The 21,778-nt window shown below is 38.3% G+C and overlaps 1 protein-coding gene across 3 annotated transcripts in view; it reads left to right on the top strand.

Annotated features, from left to right (window-relative positions):
- The window catches only part of ulk4 (unc-51 like kinase 4), a 127,054-nt gene that overhangs the window by 4,983 nt on the left and 100,293 nt on the right, over positions 1-21,778 (top strand). For all 3 annotated transcript variants that reach the window (XM_086079154.1, XM_086079155.1, XM_086079156.1), the window contains 10 exons: positions 1,178-1,339; positions 1,461-1,753; positions 4,572-4,638; positions 4,737-4,827; positions 5,792-5,884; positions 6,003-6,063; positions 9,011-9,192; positions 9,503-9,549; positions 9,929-10,007; positions 14,049-14,156. In XM_086079154.1, the coding sequence (XP_085935280.1) occupies positions 1,178-1,339; positions 1,461-1,753; positions 4,572-4,638; positions 4,737-4,827; positions 5,792-5,884; positions 6,003-6,063; positions 9,011-9,192; positions 9,503-9,549; positions 9,929-10,007; positions 14,049-14,156 (1,183 nt within the window). The remainder of the gene's footprint in view (positions 1-1,177; positions 1,340-1,460; positions 1,754-4,571; positions 4,639-4,736; positions 4,828-5,791; positions 5,885-6,002; positions 6,064-9,010; positions 9,193-9,502; positions 9,550-9,928; positions 10,008-14,048; positions 14,157-21,778) is intronic.

The following is a 21,778-nucleotide window of genomic DNA, read 5'->3' as shown; positions in this document are numbered from 1 at the left end:
CTCCCTCTCTTTTTTTTTTGTATGTGCGTGAGAATGTGTGGGTGTGCATGTGTGCGTGCGTGTGAGTGTGTACTCATTAATTCACCTAAAACCTATTAAAAATCTCATACCGTTCACCTAAACCGAATACTTCAGAATCCAGCTAGAGTCGTGAGGTTGTCAGGAGACCTGAGGAAGGATCAAAGAAAAGAAAGGAAAGTGAATCCAGCACCGACCAGACATCACCTACTACCCACTGGGTTACCAACCAGAGTCTTTCACCAACTCCAGAAACATCTAAATTCCAACAAATTAGGGAGACCTCAAGAGACCAAAGGAGAGACTGAGGAAAGGAAGGAAGGATAGATAAAGCAGAGTGGGATCCACAGACATCAGCTTCCACCGATTCAACGACCAGAGGAAGAAGCAGATTGTGTTTGAATTTTGATAGATGCTGGTGTGGTGGATCTGGCAGTCATGAAAACCTCCACCAAAGAGGGGAGCCGCCGACCACGGCCAGGACAGAGCAAGCACAACCCCCCAGGGCCCCCCAAGTCACGGCAGCGCCAAGGCACAACCCCCGGGCCCTGCAGGGGCTACCGGCCGGAGAGCGAGCCAGGAGCGCCCCCCAACCCAACACAGCCCGCGCCCCCAGCCCAACGCAGCAGAACGAGGCACGGCAGATCCGCCAGGTGAACCCCCCCCTTCCCACCCGCCACCCACCACAACCCAGCCTAAGCTGCCCCCAGGTCTCCAAACACCCAGATCCCCCCCCTCCCCAGCCTCCGCACCCTCGAAGATCCTGCCGAGGGTGTAGAGCTGGTCCACTGTTCCAAGACCGGGACAAAAACCACACTGCTCCTCCTGAATCTGAGATTCGACTTCCCAATGGACCCTCCTCTCCAGCACCCCTGAATAGACCTTACCAGGGAGGCTGAGGAGTGTGATCTCTCTAAAGTTGGAGCACACCCTCCGGTCCCCCTTCTTAAAAAGGGGGACCACCACCCCGGTCTGCCAATCCATAGGCACTGTCCCCCGATGTCCACGCTATTTTGTCGATCGCTACGCACCTGACCCCTTTGGCCCCACCTACAGGTGGTGAGCCCATAGGAAGACTAATCAAATTGTTTAATTTAAATTTTAAACATTTTATTGCACATTTGTGATTCTGTAGTTAAACGTGTTGCTTGTTCTTCAGGATCAAGTGGCCAGAATTACTCAGTCACCATTTCTGGACACCAGGACAAAATAAGGAAGATGACTTGGAGGAAGTAGAGGAGGAGGATGATCGTGATGATCATGGTGATGATGAAGAGTTTGGAAAAAAAGACAGAAACAGTGGTGTTTTAGATGTATGGGGGTGTGTAATGTGACTTACTTTATGATTTTCAATTATTGATAATGTATTTATTAATTAACATGCATATAGAATGACAACAATGTTTTCCTGTTTTGTTTTAAAAACTCCACGCACACAACAGGATCCCTGACGCCTTTCCATTAGGGGGACAAGCAGATAAACGTATTTTCAATAAAATGGTAACTACTTCAGTCACCATGTCTTTGGAGAAGTCGACCTTATCACAGACAAAAAACACAACAGCAATCAGACCAGACAGCAGGAAACACACTGTTCATGGAACTGTGAAGAAGAGTCAGGGATCAGCCAGGATGTTGGCAGAGCCCAGGAAAGATGAGGAGGAAAAGACAGAAGATAAAACCGTGGCTCAACAAATGGATCAAATACTGCAACCCGAGGAGTCATTCACACTAGGTAATACGTTTTGTTATGTAATTTTATGTGTGTGTTGTGTGTGTTTATTACATTGGATTGGAGTAATTCTGGTGATTTGGCTATACTGTACTCTGTGTACATTCAATACTGACCAGCCACGTCATTCCAGTTTCACCTGTATAATCGAATCAGTGAGATTGATGCAAGAGCTCAGCTATATTCAAAATTCTGTCTTCACAAAAATAATACTCTGGGCTAGAAAAATAACAATGACGATTATTTGATTGAGATTCAAATGGTGATTAAAACAATTTGTGATTTCAAAACTATAGTCATCTACTAAAGATGCTCAGCTACTTAAAAGTGTCATCGTAGCGTCATGCCCATTCAGCCCTGCACAAATTATGTTGTAAACGTGAAATAAGAATATAATTTACTCAATAATAGCAAATGAAAAAACAGTTCCTATGTGTTTTGGCCTCTTGGGGGCAGTGTGGTGCCATGCAACCTGTCATGATAAGGGGTGCGTTGGAGAGGGTGGACTGGAGGAGACAAGAATTGTAAACAAAGAGAGAAGCTTTATTAAAACTTGTAGGGACTGGTGAGAGGACGAGGAATGGAGAAGATGTGACGTGACTGGGCGTGGCGAGTGCAGGCTAGCTGCCACGACTGGAGTGAGCGAAAGGGGGCTGGCTTGACTGTAGCTAGCAGAACGTGGAGAATCACAAGGTGACGTGGAGAACCTCGAGGTGCCGTGAGCTACAGGACATTGACTAGGCTGACGAGACAATAGGGGGGGCACTGTAGCTGGCAGAACGTGGAGAACCTTGCAGGAACGTGGAGAACTACAAAGGGACGGGAGCTAATGGTGACGTGGAGGACTGGACGGAAACTAAGACAACTAAACGAAAACGAGGGTGACTAGACTGAAACAAAGATGACTTACATAAACTCGGTCTTGGCTTAAACGAAAACAACACGCACGGATTCCAGACAAACTGCGACAATGATCCTAGACCAACTGGACAAAGAACAGACTAAATACACCAACACTAATGAGAAACACCTGGGAAACACAATAGGGTGAGGGCACTGATTGGTCAAACACACACAAAGACAAAGACACACAGCTGGACGTAATCAGATATAACGAGACATACAGGAACACAAGACAAACACAACAAACCCACCAAAATAAAACAAAACCCCAAACCCTACAAAACCGAAACGTGACACAGCCATGGTGTACATACTTAAAGTAGCAGAAGAAAGTTACGATTAAATTCTATTAAAATAACTCGTTTTTCACACATTGGGACAAATGTGTGCCTTTGCGTAGTGTTATCTTATCTGTAGGTATGAGTTCTGTTAAAGTATAGAATATTTTTGTATTCTACTCTTTGCGTGTTCAATTAACTGAATGGTGAGATTCTGGTGAAGAAGTCCCTTTGCAAAGGTATCATTATAACAGAAGCTTCTGATGACACAATACAAGTCACTCAAACAGTGGTCTGTTCAGATTGTGTGTCCCTCCTTCTGCTGCACATCATTATTTATTGAAAAGTGGGTGAATACGAAAAGTCTCCTCCCATCAGCAAGTTCAGCAAGTTCCCATAGGTATAAATCAGATTAGAGAAAAACAATAATACATCAGCCTGTCCTTGGATTCTTCAACCGACTGAGACCGGCACTAGGCTAAACTCCCTTGTAGATAATAGTAGAAGAGAAACCCGTTGCCCTTCTTTTCTCATGAGAGGGACAGATAAGAATACAATACTATTCTATTCATTGAGCTACACAGCTATAACTAAATCCAAAATGGCTAAAATATAAATTGAAACTGAAAAACAATGTTAATAACTTAACAGTTCCCACAGCATTTGTATGTGAATATTTGTTTTTTGAAGGAAAAACACTCCCGAAGTCAATACTAACATTAGCATTAGAATTGGATCCTCCCTTCGCATTTAGCATTAGCGCCAGGCTAGCGATGTTTTAAAAAGAAAGAATGTTTTGTATTTACATATACAGTGGATGTTATTCTTATTGTCGTGTGTTTAGTTTTATAGTTAACGCCAACTGGAATGCCATTAAACATCTTAAAAAGGATGCTTGGGGGACAACAGAATAACCAGAATAACATACGCTACACACTTGCTAATGCTAAGTAAGCAAAATGGTGCATTCAGGGTACTTTTACAGCGTCGGAAATTTAGCTTTTCTTCAATAACGTTTTAAGGGGAAAATAATCGTCTATTTAGCCTCATTGGCCGATTATTTTGGCAGATGTTTGAAGGGCAATAATGGGCCCGTTATAGTCGGCCGATTATAATCGGCCAAGCCCCTTTTTTTTTTATTGCAACTGTTGCGACTTTTGTCTTTTTCATCAGCAGTGTCGTTTTTAGTGATTAGAACTCCACAACTTCTTTTATAGCAATGTCAAACTTTGTAAAGATATAACTAGCAATTTTCTATTGAAATATAACTTGGTTGATGACTTGAGTCTCCCTCTAGGACACTGGTTCTCAATCGCGGTCCTCAAGTACCCCTATCCAGCCTGTTTTCTATGTCTCCTTCAGCCAACACAGGTGTTTCAAACTACCAGCTAATCAGCAAGCTCTGCAAGAAGCCTGATGCCACATGCCACACCTGTGTTGGCTGAGGGAGACATGGAAAACAGGCTGGATACGGGTACTCGAGGGTTGAGAACCACTGCTCGATGAATCAGTGCTTAATTGTTATCAGCTCTTTTTCAAGATGCTTTAAATCTATTTGATTATTCAGAAAAAAATTAATAATTGTTTTTTGTCTCCTTTTTTAAAACAGCTTCATGTGTTCTTTCTTTCCTTCTCACTAGATAATCAATCAAAGTTGAGGCCAAAGAGTGACATGGATGATAACACTGAGACAATTTCTCTGTTCAGGTATTAAGACTTAGTAAGGATTTATCGTGTTTGTCTTTTTCATTTTAGATCTATAACCACGACACAGAAAGTACAGTAAATGTTCTGTTGTTTTACAGTAACTCCTGTGAAATCTCAAGAGGAAGCTGTAGTATCTTAGACTCTTTAAATTGTAGTCCTTCACAGGGAAGTGACATCCATGTTGTTAAGGTACTGACAAACTGGCAACTTTTACCATATCAATATATACTGTACGTCTGACAGAAACTGTCCCAACGGTGCAATAATTTGTCTTTTCATCCTTTCACACGTCTTAGTAGCAAATCCAGACATGCTATTTATTTATTTATTTACTTTAAGCATAAACGCAGTGGTTTGTTCAACAAGCTGGATTTACTGACGTGTTAAAATGAAGCCATTGCATCGTCTCAATACATTTATCAAGCATCCAATCCTATTGCTCTGCTGCAGAACCTCGGGTGAGGGGGCATACTTGTATACTCTAGTGCACAACATAAATGAGTACACTTTTGAGAGCAGACATTTTATTTGTCAGTGAGCACAATGATAATGTTCAGTATTTTCATGATCATTACACTGATTTGTTATATATATATATATATATATATATATATATATATATATATATGTATGTGTATGTACGTGTGTGTGTGTGTGTGTGTGTATATGTATGTATGCGTGTGTGTGTTTGTGTGCAATGTTTTTTCCCCATTTTTATTGTATTTATTTATTTGTCCACTTATTCGTTTAAACTTAATGCGGTGTACGGTTCTAAATGTACCAAAATATACAATATTTTGTTTAAAAATAAAATAGTGGTCAGTGGGAAAAAAATATTATATTATTATTATTATTTTATTATTATTATTATATTCTTGTTTACCCAAAGAGTTTATAAAAAGGATATTTTAGTGCTGTACTTTTAAGACTGTGAGAACGCAATATTTTGGCTCACGGTTATCATACCGAATCAGAATCTAATCTCGGCTCATTCCTTGTTGCCAGTGAGCATACAGTACAATACATCAGATTTAGCTAATTATGCACAAGTTTTCTGTCTCCATCTGCTGGTGAAACTTATAAATGTGTTTCTTGTGAGGCACTAGCTCATGTTGTGTACAACAAATCTGTTTTCCCTTCATCCTTCTACAAGTCCACAACAAGCATTGACATCACCTCTTGTGTGAAAGGGCTTCTGTATACGGAATCAGACCTAACGGTTTCCCCGCTGATAGACAATGCCAAGGTACAGTTGTGTTTGCCTAATGTTAAATTTAAAGGATAAACATCCATGTGTTCTTTTATGAAATTGAAAGCTCAACAGATTTTTACAATGTACTGCTTTTTTTTGGTGTCATTTCCAGATTCTTAAGAGTCCTGCCACCCAATATGATTCTACAAACCTGGGTGTATCACTATATACAGGTATAGTGAAGTCAGAATAAGATTTTACAATCATATTATTGTTCTGAATTACACCAGTAAATGGCGCAGCTGTCCTGTCAAAGCAAACAATTGTCTCAAGACACATTATAAAAATGTCACCACACCAAACCACACCAAACAAGAATGCCACAAAAACTATGAATAGTGTAATAATGATGATTTTATTTCAATATGTTCACAAATGGACTTGTACTCAGTCAGTGTTATCTCTGGGTCTGTTTAATTGAACACAAAGCTGATTATACTTACAGGAAGCCATGACTGTTATATGAATTGCAACAGGTGGATACACAGGTTTTTTTTTGTACCTTCCGCCAGCTAATGGACAAGGATTACATTTTTTGCCTTTTCAATATATGTCACTGGCATAGATAGATGAACAAAGATGTATTTATAATTAATGACAATTTTGACAACACTTTATAATTTCCTTTGGCACCCCTAAATGATCTCAACATGACCCCTGTGTGCTGCTTCACCCTGGTTGGGAATCCCTGCTGTACTGTTTTTCCCAACCTCTACTGAGCCAAGGCATCCCTTTCACATAAATATCACATCTCGTATCAATTTACTCACTAGACGACTGATTCAGTTTGAAATCGGGGCCCGGTAAATTGAACACAACCCTGACATACTGCAAAAGCCATGCTACATGAATAGCGGCAGGTGGATACACAGCTTTATTCTGCACACTGCCATCTAATGGATTAATATGTCATTCTTCTGCTGACCACAATATGTTGATTGCGTGGACAAATATGTATTTGTCATTCATAAATAATAATTTTCAGACAAATTTAGTCAAATTGGATACATTTTCCTGAAGGTTGCTCACTTCACATCAGTGTGCCACGGGACCCTGGTTGGGAATCATTGCACTACACTGTAAACACTGTTAATTCTGGGACACTGGTTGACCTGTGATTTGTTAGGATTGCCAAATTACTCTGATGGGACAAGATAGTAATCCATTCCAGGGTCAATGCCATCATAGAACCTTTATTAACTGTACAAGGCAATCAATAAGAGTTCCACATTCTCAGCCATTACATACATTTAAAAATGAGTTAACTGCTGTTAATATGAAAACCTAAAAACATTCAAACACATAGGCTTCCTACATGAGTATTAGCCACCACATTAAGTTTCAAATTCTCAATCTGTTTGACGTCATGCTAGACGGCATCACAACACGTCTTACATTTAGGGCTGGGTATCGATTCAAATTTCGATTTCGATTCACGAGTTCAGTTCGATTTGATTCCCTTCAGTTCAATCCAATATTGATTATTTATTGAACAGCAATTCTTCTTAAATATCAAAGACATGATTAAAAAATCCACAAACATTATATTCCAAATTAAATTTTGCGGAGGCAGTAACTGGTTAAATGATTTTTTTTTAAATGAAAATAACACTCCATAAGTAAGTGCTAACACAAACATTGACATCAATATGGATTAGTTGAAAATGTTTTCATAATTCTAATTCAATAATTCTAAATGTTAATTAAAAAGATTTTGAATTGTCAAAGTGCAATAAGTCAGGTCTTACATAAATGTAAGAAAATACTTTTAAATTCATGTGAACAGTAAGATATAAACAAATTCAGGCTTTAAAATTCTATTTTTATGTTAATTTATGGGAAAATAATCGATTCATGTTTTTATGAATCAATATCACACTCGAAAAGGAAAATTGATTAAATATCGATTATTAAATTTTTTTAAACCCAGCCCTACTTACATTTTAAGATCATTGTTACATATGTGTGAAAAGCAGATATATACTTGTGAAAAGAAGATACAACACTTAAAACTCGATCTTAATTTTGCCAATGAAGCACAATGTTTATAATTGCTGGTCAAAGGTACTGCAACGAGGTTACAAAAAAGGCCAAATAGCCAAATAAAAAGCTAACTTTGTGCCCAGAGTTAATTGTTTGATGCTTGCTTAACTGAGGTCTTGCGAGATTTACTGATGTCTCGTGTGAGGTCATACTTAAGTTGTTTAGGGGTATTTTAGGATCCATTCTGTAATGTTCCTATTGACTTATTAGTGCAAAAAACATGATTCATGGTTCTACGGGGCGGAGCTATAATGGGGCTTTAGCTATTGAGGTTTCAAGATGTTTCATGGGGACTCTGAAACTTAAAATAAATACCGCATAAATAACACATGCTACAAAGAAAATGCCGGTAATCTTAAGGCATGCACATAATGCTGCATGAGCATTTTCAGAGTGAAATATTTAAAGTTATGCTCATAATGATCTAATCTAATAATATTTAACTGGCACCTAACTGGTTCGATGTGATCCTAAAATGATTGTGAAGAAGACTGTATCTGAGTGTATCAACATCCATAGTTCTCTCTGACATCATAAAGCTAGAATGTCTCTTTGTACACAATCCTGGACCAAACCATTATTCTTCTTATTCACTTAGAGTGACTTGCTAGTAAAATAGCTAAAAACAAGTTGCATCTCTATAATCTTGCCATAATATCAAGTACAACACACCTGAATTGTTTTACACATCTAGACTGGAGGAGCAGAGTAGTTTGGACTTTTGTAATAATTTGATGCTTGCAGGAGTCGAGCAACTTTGAGGTTTTATGTCAAATACTTTACAAATAAAATGTATTATTATTATTATTATTATTATAACTTCACCCTGCAACAGCTTTTCAAAAAAAAAATTGGACTGTGATTGTTTTATGAGAACTGTCCTTTGAGACAGTCTTTTCCTTAATTTGCCACCTTTAAACCAAATTTTCCTTCAACAGAATGTTCATCATGAACATTACACTTATAGTAAAACCACAACAATGTTCCATTTTTTATTTTATTTTATAAATCCCAATCCCTTTGCATGTCAACATTGCATGTACAGTGCAAATTGAATAATCTTTCTCTGCTCAACAGTGGAGCAGCTGCTATCACTTAATAAGGAAGAGTGGAGCATCTTTATTCAACAGCTCTGTTCATCCCTCGAAGGAGAGAAACCATCTTTCACAGCTACTTGCTCTTCAGTAGACTTGCTGTGCTACCTCTGCTTTCTGGTTAAACATAAAGAGGTTGCCAACAGATTGATTAACTCAAAAATGGTAAGATCAATTATATTTTTAATTAAATCGTTTTTTTGTATTAAATGAATCTTTATATTCATGCTATCAAATCAAAAGCAATTTAAAATGTAACCATTTAAAACAAATTATTTCTCCAGTCATACAGTTTGATAATATAGCATCTAATTACTATTGAAATTACCCCAGATAAATATGTGAACTCATACGACTAGACTCACACTACAAACAAACATACCTGATTTAATTTGCTTTCATAACTGCTCAATACTAACATGCTGCATTGCATCTCTGATCGTTTTCATGATGGGAATCTCATTTCTTTATTTAGCTTCAGGCACTAAATCTGCAGTTACGACAAGCCCATGACTGGGATGTGTAAGTAAATAACTTTTTTTTTGTATCTCTATGTAACAACCAGTTGCAGAAAGTTTGTAGTAATTCAAGTTGTCTGGTATTGACAATAATAACATTTAATAGAAAATGAATAAATGGATTTAACCCCCCCTCCCCTCCACTTAACTCTGATGATAATTATAATATTAATAATAGTAATAATATTAAAAAAAGTGGCTTTGATGGTGGTTTAAAAAATGCACCATAGTGGCAGCGACAACAAAAATATTCTCCTTTATTTTCTTATTTGATTATAACCAATTGTTGCAAACAAAAATGTAACTTGTCATTTTTATAATCAAATTCTATTAAAACAATAACATAATTTTAATATACGTAAATTAAATTAAATGTTTTTCAGGAGGAGTATTGTTCTCAGAGTTCTGGCTCTGCTGGCTCACCATTGTACTGAACTTGAAATAAACAGCCCAGTTTCTGAGGTAGGCAAACACATAATCAAGTATGCATGCCCAACATATGCGTGCGTGACCACACACACCCACACACACGCACACGTACGCACGCAAGGCACGCACACACACACACACACACACACACACACACACACACACACACACACACACACACACACACACACACACACACACACACACACACACACACACACACACACACACACTGTGATCATCCTATACTGTATTAAAGCTGTAATTCCAGCAACGACGATGAAATAACGGGAAGAAAAGTGATCACGATTGTAAGGGCCCATAGCAGTCAGCGGGGCTAGAAACATGTACCGTATTTTCATGTTGAAGTGGTAGGACATTGTTTTCCCAATACTCAAAGAACCTCGCAGTGCCCTTGGGACCAGGGATACCAAAAACACAAAATGAATCTTATTTTGTTCTGTGAGTTGATGGATCACTGCTAAGGATAGAAGCTCCAAAACTCAACTTAATTTGTGAACCAAATATCACTTTGTACCCAACTAAATGAATGCTGAAATTGAAAATACTGTTTTATAGGGCCTAGGTCCTTGTCATCACTTTTCTTGCCCTTACTGAAAGAGGCAATGGAATTTATTTTTAATAGAAGTAGACGTTTACATTATTGTCCAGCAGGTGGCATCATTGACCCTTTGAAATTCAGCCATATGCTGTTTGTCTGTCTGTCTCTCACTCAATGACAATCACTCATTTTACTATATTCTATAAGTGAGATTATGTATAGCATTGTTTTTTTATTGTTGTCCTTATTTTATGACATCACTGCATTTTAAATATAAAATTACGTTTTAAATCAATTAATTATTATAAAATCCATGGTGGTTGACTGGTTAGCTTCACAGTTCAGAGGTCTTGTCTTTCAATCCAAGCGCTGGCCTTCGGTGTGGGGTTTTCATGCTCTCTCATGCTTGGGTCTTCTTTGGCTACTCTGTTTTCCTCCAACATTTCAAAAATTGAAGTTTTTCTTATTTTAATAATATTTCTCTCTCTCTTTCTCTCCCTCTCTCCCATTTTCCCATATTCCTCCACCTCTTTGTTTTTTTTCTTCCCTGTGCTCTGGACAGTTTCTGTCATTTTGACATATTTTACAAGTGCTCTGGGGTCACCAATGAGCTGGGGGCGTGTTATTATTTATCTTATTTGGTATTATTTGCAACAGTATTAATTGCCCATTGCACTACATTTTAATAAGTGTTATCAAACTAAAAAGTTGATTGTAATACCTATTCATCCATCCATTATCTGAACTATTTTTGCTAAAATTACATTGAAGTTGGCCATTTTTCCCTCCCTCAAATTTGTGGCGATGGCACCCTTGGCATTTGCCTATACTGTATTTTGCCAAATGGGTGAGATGGCTGTGGGGTTCAGCTCATAATGCAGAATTGTAAAGCAGCTAGTTGTGTGGATACAATGCTGATTGTCATAGATGTAGACAGCGTTTGTGTTCATTCTTGTTTGTCCAGTCACGTTTGATAATATTACAATTTAACTCTTTCTTTCGCATGGACACGCACACACATGTGCACACACAGACTCAGTTGCCAATTAATCAATCAATCAATCAATCAATCAATCAATCAATCAATCAATCAATCAATCAATCAATCAATCAATCAATCAATCAATCAATCAATCAATCTGTTTTTGTTTAATTTTTTAGCGTGGTTAAGTGTAGTCATAGCCTTTTTTTACATTTGTTTTTTTAATACTCCATGAAATAGATTCAGGACATCGTTCACACCTTTGCAATTCTTGCTATTCTGTTCTATTTCAATCCCTGTGGCACTCAAAGCTATAAAGTTTTTATTTTAAATTACAAAATGGCCTACTGTGGAACCGCAGTGTTTTTAAGGAAAAATGGCGGAACACTTTTTCCACTACCCGCTTTACCTTAGGAGGACAAATTATTGAGAGAAGGACAAAGCGGTAAATTCTGGCCTATGGTTGGTTGTGCTTCTGTCTGTCTGTCCATCTGTGATTGTCAGGGTTCGTCTGCAGACTCAGCAGGGGTTCTCTCTATTTGTGGATGTGTGTGTATGTGTTTTGCTATCGTGATGTAAACAGATGAGCAATAAAACAGCACATACTTGATTCATCTGTGTGTGTGTGTGTCTCAGCAGGGGTTCTCCTGCTGCAGTCCTGATGATTGGAGTGTCAGGACTGGGCTTAGTTACTATGGTAACTGTTATACAGTATGCTTCGATCCCCCCACCCAGCACACATGCACGTGCACACACACTCGTCTATTTGTTTTGATTCTCTCCATCCCTAGACGAACCACCCATCACGCACGCACGCACGCACGCACGCACGCACGCACGCACGCACGCACGCACACACACACACACACACACTGCCAGTATCTCCCGTGGAGTTAAATGGGAGTGCAATTTTTTGGGTTAATCATATGCAATTTAGGGAAGCCGGGCCTTTGCAGCAAACAAGATATAATTTTCTTGTTTACTTATCACTGCTTCTAAAGTTTTATGTGGCTCCTACAGGGTTTTAGCCTGAGAGGCTTCCACTGTGCACTGTGCTGGGTGTTTAAAGGGGATGTGCAGTTTTAAGGCATTCTGAAAGTTCACAGTGCTGTAATCTTAAAGCGGATGAATTATTCTGATGGTGCCCATTCAGACGGAAAATGCTCTAAGCACACACTGATGTGACATTCCCAAGATGTGATATTCCCAAGCCTACCTTTTGTAGGGAAACGATAAGTTTGAGCAACTTGAGTTAATAAATGACACAAAGAAAACAGCAGACAGAAAAACATAATTGAGCATTTGGTTTATTCATAGATTGCAAAATATATGCACTGGCCACAACATTAAGAAATGTTTTAGATTCATATTTACCTCAAAATACCCATTTACCATTTCCTATTTTATATTCCACGCTGGTAGACTAGCTGTCATCCTATCATATAACTTGTAATATGTATGCAGTGTCCCAAAATGTCAATCCGAGTTTATTTGAATACATAATGAATCCATATTGACGAGATAGATTTAACATGGGAGTAAGTCTAATCAATTAAGGTTCTAAATTGAGTAAAAAAAATAAATTGGGATTTGGATTAAAGAAAATTAATCTGAAATTTGGATACAGTTCTTTTATTTGATCTCCTTCGATTAATTATATATCTAATGGATTGTGAGAGGCAATATTATACTGCAGTAGCACTCAGATACTGTGTGAATGTACTAAGTGTGAAAGGTTGTATATATCTTGTGGTTGAGTGGCGACTGGTCAAGATACGTGGTATAATCTCAGGTTGTCGCTAAAAACAAAATGCAGATATAAGTAGTTAAAGAAAGGATGGAATAATATTAATTGAAGGTAAGAATGTAATCTTCTGGCTGTACTTTTTTATTCTGCTTCATGCATCGCTTATTAGGATTGTAGCTGTAAAGAAAGTTAATGTGCAGATCAGTCTTACAGTTCAATGCTCTGCCAACAATTTATTCTCTCTGCTGCACACTTTTTAATTACAGTATGACATTTGAATTTGTAACTGTAAGAGTGTTGCCTCTGCATATAAAATAGGCAAGTTCATTTTCTATGTGTGCAGTACATTCATGTGTTCCATTTAATGCAAGTAGTTGTTGATGCTGAACTAATGACGGTGTGTTCAGCGGAAGACTGGATTTTTCTGCCTCATTTCATCCTCCGCCCAAAGCCTTACTGGTATAAAACACCCCCCAAATAATCAATTTACATTATTAGTGGGGTCATTTCAAGACAGAGAGCCTTTGAAGAACATCACTTTCATCACATGTCCCAACGATGCACTTAAATCGCACATCATCAATATGCACAGACAACACCATTCTATCAAGCTTCATTTTACAAATAGGAAAATTGGATCAAACTACGAGTATGATGTCAACTGTTTATTGAGAATTACGTTATTCGTCTGCTCAGGTTATAATCAGCCACTCAAAAAGATGAACACTTGCTAACTGCAAAAATAGCTTCTCTGCGGCTTTTAAACATTCTTTATACTTGCAGGTAATATTCACACTATCAGAACTGCTGAGGGACAATTTGAAGAACAGTCAAGTAAAGAGGTTTCTGCTGCCACCACTTGGAGCGTTTCTGTACCTCATTGCCTCTCAGGTAAGAGTCAGAATGACGCAGGACCCATTCAGAAATAGATAGCTCGATGTTGATGATGAGAAATGTGCGGATGAAGACAACCACAGGGCATTCTGTCGTTTATCGTTCCCATGCATTCCAGTAAGATAAAGACAGACCCGTCCCCAGATGTCAGACTTAAGGGAGGCACATGAAAAGTCGGGTTACAGTATAAAATACTCTAGCACTCTTACTCTTTCATAGGAAATGGTATTGTCATCTGCAAAGACACCACATACATATTTATGACAAAACAGAGCAACTTTTAACACATTACAACTATTTACAAGTATGCTGGGAAGTGCGTGGCTTCACCATCACTACAATACCGAACCATTGCTTTTGATTGTATGATGGAGGGGCGCATGTAATCTCAGGGAACATGTTTTTTTGTTTGCCATACTAGAATAAAGTGTAATTGCACAGCCACTACAGTAGGTGGCAGTGAGTGCACAATGAGTAATTGCTCCTCTGCAGAAATATACTTACAACAATGCTACAGATAAATTATACTATAGTCATAGCAGAGAGATGGGGAGCGTGCAAAATATGTTCTTGTTCCAAAGGGGTCGTAACAATATATAATTGAGAAGCACTGGCTTATGTAGAGTTTAAGAATGTCCCATGTGCCAGTCAACAGGACTGTCCTCGGCTATTGTTATTTACAAATATATGCAAATTTTACAAGTTATGCCATAATTCACATGGCCACACACAAAAAAAACTTGCAGATTGACTTTAAAAATGTGTGAGACTCTTGCACACCAACAATGGCGTATTCGTCGTGCACCTAACATTATTATTTTCATTAAGGCTGTAATAGGCTGTTGTAGTTAAGGCTTACCATAAACAAAAGAACACCATTATTTATTTGTCTTAGTGATAAACAACTCAACATTAATAATACAAAAATAGCTACTACGACAACATATAAAAATTTTAAATAAAATAAAAGTTTATTTTTAGATATCTGTACTTCAAGTTGTGGGGGCACATGCGTCTTGGTAAGTGGGCAACACCACCACACCCCCTCCACCGCCCGCCCGAATAATCCTCTATTTCTCGTTTGTATTCATATTATTTAATCATTCTGCTTATTCTGAATATAGCAGCACCAACTTACTTTGACAAAACAGCATGCTCTAAAAAAAGGCAACAACTGATTGTTACTAAAGATAGAATTCAGAACAAGTTCATATGGAGTTCATTGCAGTGTTCTCCCTTAGATCAAGTTTTTAGTAGAACAGTATTATTAGCACAGTTTTGCTGTTCAGTGAGATAATATTCAACATTTTTTTGGCTTAAAACATTGACATAACTTTAGTTGTATATTGTGTTGCAATTTAGCTAATTTTATTTTATTTTGTTACTGTTTTAATGCCAGTTTGTTCTGTTCATTTATTATTATTATTTTTTTTTTACTGCGTTGCCATGTAACATTCCTTCTTTTTAATTGATCATTTACATAAATACACACAAATAAGTTCTGTGACAGTGTTTGTTTGGTAGAATTCTCAAGGTCCTATGTGTCGGGTTTGCATGATAAGTGATGCTAGTGATTGGTTCGAGGTTAGCGGTACCACTGAGAATTGCTGTTATGAGGCTTGATGCGTGTGGCTTTCAAATGTGGAATCTGTATTTGTGTGTGTGTGTGTGTGTGTGTACAGTTCTTGCTTTTCTGTCAATGACAATGATTTGCTGAGCCTTTAGTGCTGTGTAGGCTTCTTTTTCCAACGATTTGAGTTTTCACATGTAGAATGCAAGTTTCTCTAGCAGGGTCAGTATGATATTGATAGCGCTAACACTCAGTATGCTGAGTCCCCAAGATAGAAGGCTGGCAGAGTTGACTGCAGAGTTAATGATCGGGTGCCCTGCTGGATTCCGTCTCTGTAAACTGAGATATAAACAATCCGCGCAGATGAAAATGAACTTTCAACTTCTAACAAATCCTACAAATAAATTGAAAATTATTAGTATTTATTTTGAACTTGAAAATATTAAAATAACCAACATAGTGTCATTTAGATCTATGGAAGATAATTTGGTACAAGATGCAGATTGCCACTTAAAGTACTCGAGCTTTATTTTCAAGTTTTTCCATAAAAAAAAGAAGCTTGTCATCATTGTCAGATATATCTTTCAGTGGCATGAAAAGTTCGTCTATCTCATTATAATCATCATCATCATTATTGTTTGCGTGCAATTTATTAAAGCATCTGTATCACGTTTTTTCGCCCTTCCGCAGTTAACTACAGGCATTTAATGATTAAATCTTATTTTTGACACTATGGCGATGTAATTTCTTATGAAATATGAGTTATTTTGGTGGCTATTTTTCTAACCCGGAAGTAAGACTCCCGGTTCAGTAAAACCCTACCTCTCCCCGTCTCCCCGCGTGCCTGCCGTGCCCCTCTTGTCCTAGCCTGAGCCCACAAAACTCTGGAGCGCCACGTTCGCACACTCCTGTGAGCGGCGAGACCGGCCATCCCCTGCACTACAACCGCGTTTTCTTTAAATGTGGAAATTGGATGGATGTTCAATTCTTCAATAAACATTTGGAAGCTAAACGGCACGTTTGCCTTTTCCGACTGACTGCAAGACATCGTAGTGGAGCAGGAGGGGAGAAGAAAAAAAGAAAAAGAAAAAAAAGCACTACATGGGACAAGAATTTGGGACCTTCTGCTTTCTGGGTGAACGCGCTAACCACTACATCATTCGCACATGTATGCTGTTTGGCGCAAAGTTTGTTTTGTTTTTGTTCTGTTTTGTTTTATTCATTTTTTCCTTTTGGACACGATATTACAGGTTACATCGATCACATAATATCATTTGCAACATTGACATCCGAAAGAAGGGCTGACGGGTAGAAGCCATGGCTTATTAGTAACGCGTACCCATCGATTCATTGATTATGATAGTCATTGATTCATATCGTTATCAATCTCAGACTTAAGTCTGCACACTCCTCGCTCAGTTCATCTTGAGTAATGTCTGTGTGTAAGTTGCAGCTAGTACCAATCATTTGGAATTGGTAAATCGGTTCCCGGACACCACCAACAGGCCCACCCAACCAGGCAAGCAGGCAAGCAGGCAAGGCGAGCGCATCCTCGTTCACCAATAGCGTCTTCGCTGACCTTGGATCAGCTTTCACACATGTTGTGGCTTCCAGAAGAGTAGATCGGCTTGCATTCTGCCCATTGCGTCCACAGCAATGTTAACTCCATTCTGGTCAGTTCAGCCACCACTGTTGCCAGCATCCGTTGATGCTTAGATCTTGATACTCCTGAGCGCTCACCAAGGCCAGCCCACCCGGCAGAGTAGCCCCCGCCAGCCGCATCCCGGAACCATGTTCACCAACCCCATTGTAACTATTTACAGCAGATACATTGCAGCCACAATACAACCTTATCACGACATCCTTGCATGTTGCAACAAATGTCCAAACAGAAATACAGCCAGGCAATGTTTACATTCTTACAGGAACAGCAATACATGTTATCAATGCAGGTGTATAACCTGGGCAGTGTCAGCAAGTAATCATATGCTATATGCATGCCCACTTTCTCCGAGACCTCCATGGGATAGTGACAAAAGTATCCTTTATCAATAAACATTCTGTCCAAATGAATTCAAAGCAATTAATTATCCTTCACATTTGTAATGCCAAAGTGCAATGACAATTGGCAGTCTTAAAATCCCATTAAAGGTTCTGGCTCACACTTGTGTAAACTACAAGTAGAACTTTTGCACTGCTGAACCTAACTGAGTGGTGTAGTGGTTAGCTTGCCCTTCTTCTTTCCTCTCTCCTCCCTTCTCCTCCCCTCCTCCACCACGATTTCTTGCAACAAGAAGCCGTTTTGTTTATTAAAGATTTGATGGCTTGCGTGCTCAAATGCACCGGGCGTTTTACTTCTGCATTAGAAAACAACCAGCAAAACACCTAATATTTCATAAAATATTACATCACCATGGTGTCAAAGGTCAGATTTAATCATTATATGCCTGTAGTTAACTGGGGAAAGGCTTAAGATACCGTGATGTAAACCTTTTAAATACATTTTAGTCATCAGAAGTATCTTCTTCATAAACATGCTCAGATTTCACACTAAACACATATTGGGACTGCATTGGACAAGATCACTGTTTCAATATTCATACTTTTATATTTTTTCCTACTTTAATTTTTTTAATTTATTTGTGTTTGAGATTCTCTAATGTACAACAGGTACCTGCGCTCAACAAAGGTTGTTTTCCACACTGTAAAACAATCTTTCAGCCATTATGTTATTGTAATTGAAGTGCATAATACCTTTCCACACATCAATACATGTTTTCAATTGTTAACGTATGTACATATGTTCAAAGGTGAATAACTCTTTGAAGTGAGTTGTTCAAACAATAGGTAAAATTTTAATCTGTGAATTTGACTTAATGTGCTAAATTTAAAAGAAGCATACATTTAAATCTTGTAGCCGCAAAGCTTTATTAATAGGCCACACATATTATGACAGAAAGTTACGCTTGTTATATCAACACCTTCTTAAAATAATCACCCAAGTCATTTTTTTCAGATTTTTCAGGAAACAAAAACATTTAACCATTTGCATCTTCAGATGATTTAGGCATAACAATTATTTTTGCAAAAAAATAATGACACAGGCAATTATTTTAAGAGTGTGACGATATACATACAGATGGAGTGGTGGAGTAAATCAATATTTTTTATTAACCATCTATCATCCTACAAATTAAAAAAAGGCTATTGAGGATCCTTAATCCGGACAAAGGTGGTGGCGACTTGGCAGAAGAACATATCAATCTGCTATCTGCCGCTAATTGCCGGTGGAACAGCTACCTGAGTGGCCAGAACTCATACACTTTTGTTGGAACAATTTATATTTATAAGTAATGTGCAATTTGAACTTTGTTGCTTCACTTGATTAAACATACATTGGTGTATGCAAAGAACTTAGCGCATCATGGTGAATGTTTGACAAATACTTGTATGTTGAACAGTCTTTTATTTTTATTTTTACAGTACTAGTGATCTAATCAATACTCGTTATTGAGTAAACCTTATATGACGCACGAGCTGTAAACTCCGTCAATGTGGCTGCACAAGGGATCTTGAGTGACTCAAAACGCTGGTCTGGCTGAAAACAGGTGTCTGGTGCCTGCCACAAAGTATTTTTAAGTTCCTGGTGATACCGATAGCGGATAACCATCCATTCAACCCAAAGAAAAAAACTATGGTTAGCATTAACGCTAGTTCGCTATTATCCTCATGGCTACTGAACACTGTTGCGCCTCACTAAAAAATGAGTTGCGCGTGCCTATGACTGAATCAATAAGACATCTGATCCAAACTGGAACAGTGGAACCAAACCGTTTGTCAAAAGCCGCTCCACTCCTAGCGTGCGTGTGTGTGTGTGTGTGTGTGCGCGCGCGCACTTGTGAGTGCCGATTACAACCAACTATTGCCAACTATTTTACAGACAGGAGAGGCAAGAAGCAGTGCGAGTGAATGTTTATGACATGTAAACAAACATGCATGCCAAAGACCATTTATCATGTGTGAAAAAAAACCTAGTGTCCATTTGTTTTCATCGAACGACAATGACATTTTATCTTCGTGGTTTTTGTTTACTGACAGTTGGCAAACTGATTTAGGCGCATTACTGCCACCTAACATAAACTGTTACACCCCTTCAGAATAACCATTGGACTGGGAGTGTACAGTAGGGCTGGACGATTAATCGAAACTTTTGGCTTCTCTCATTCTTTAAAACGTGATAATAGAAGAAAAATTATCAATGTGCAGAACACCGCGGTATGTTTACAAGTTCCCTACCCACTAAACATCCGACGTCCATTGGACCTCCAGATCATGCCCGTATCGTGTCGGCCGGTCGTAGACCGTATTTCTACGTCCATATGACCGCCAAAATAGGTTGACATATGACGTCTAACCATGGCCTTAATATGGACGTTGATATGACGTCCCATACGCACCTTGTTTGTACTTTGTACATGAGCACAAAAAAAATCATATACGCTATAACATACATTTTAAACCTTAATTAAAACTATGCATTTTTGTGTGTTTTTATTTTTTTAGTTAATGAAAAATATATATACGAATTTGTAATTTATTGTTATTTTTTGGACTGGAAAGTTTACGTTTCAACGCATATGTGGAAATCTATTCTGTCCTGCGTGTGGTATACATAGGCTCCACCTCTCTAGGCTCTCCCATATATCAGAAAAAGTGGTCATGCTGATCTGCTCAAGGTAAGTTAAGCTGCTCCTTTTATTTTCTTATAGCCACATTTATCATTTTTGTGATTTGTAATTCGATTGACTTCGGGAGTAGTAGTCCTTCAAATAAAAAATATTCAGGGCTCTGGATGGTCAGGTGGTGCTATCGCTTACCCTCGGTGCAGGCGGTGCGGGTTCGCTTCCCTCCTGGAAACCACGTTTGTTTGTGGATGTGTGTCTGGATGGAAAAAAAAGAGGGGAAAAAACTAATATTCACACACAGACGTTGTGGACACACATTCATTCCCATTGCCTACTCAAAGGCACAAATTCTTCCCGATTTGTGAAAAACAAGTTATTTCAATAAAATTCAATCACAACTTCCACTAAGAGGCCAAAACGTGCAGGAACACTCAGTACAGTATTTGTTGTGCAATTGCAGTATTTGTTGTGCAATTGCAGTATTTTTGTTTTACTTTTTACTAATTCAATTTCTCACTGTCGTTTTCAGTCATATTTAAAGCTGAATTCACAGAAATTTCTGTTCCTCAAAATTCAATACAAATATCCAAGGACTTTTTTGTTGTGGTCATACCAACACATATTTCCACATGACAAAATACAATCCCTGAGGTCAGGTTAGCTCTCTAAGTCCCCAGACTTGTGAAAATAACATAAGATAAAATGAATATGATAAGAGGGTAATGTAATGCTTAAGTTTGAAAATGAAGAATGACACTGCAAGAGACTTGAATTTCATATGATATTTATAAGGTTATGTTAAAAAAATTAATAATTGTTTTATTAATCGTGATTTCAATCTTAGTCAAAATAATTGTGATGATTTTTTCCCATTATCGTCCAGCCCGAGTGTACAGTCTATCTTGTATGCAATTATGTTCTGTATGATGTGGGATTCAACTTCATCAAACAATTACAAAACACATTGAGGGTAATTTTCATAGTGAATCTATGTCATATGAATATGAATTGATAAAGAGCAATCACACACAGCATAGAAATGTATTTTAGGCAAGTACAGAGAAAGTGAGGGGCCATGAAAATTCACAGTTTACCTGTGCCCACCAAAAATGCCACTGCAGTGTATGCATTTACAACTGCTGGTTGCAGCCAAGTACTGCACTCCATTTTGTTACGGTGTGGTCACGGGGCGGCGTGGTGTCTGTCGCCATGTGAAGTGGAGGACCCAAAATGCAGGGAGGCAGGAGAACCACAGCAGGAGTGCGGGCGAGACTGGCGTGCTCCATTTTACAGAAAACACTAACCAGGGTACTGGTTAATGCTAACTAAACAACAAACTGAAAATATACAAAATCAAAATGACA

Source organism: Leptonotus elevatus, chromosome 6 (genome assembly GCF_054856555.1).
Source record: "Leptonotus elevatus isolate MCC_2025b chromosome 6, RoL_Lele_1.0, whole genome shotgun sequence".
Lineage (NCBI taxonomy): Eukaryota > Metazoa > Chordata > Actinopteri > Syngnathiformes > Syngnathidae > Leptonotus > Leptonotus elevatus.
Note: the sequence above shows the minus strand (reverse complement) of the source record. Positions and strands in the feature narration are given on the sequence as shown.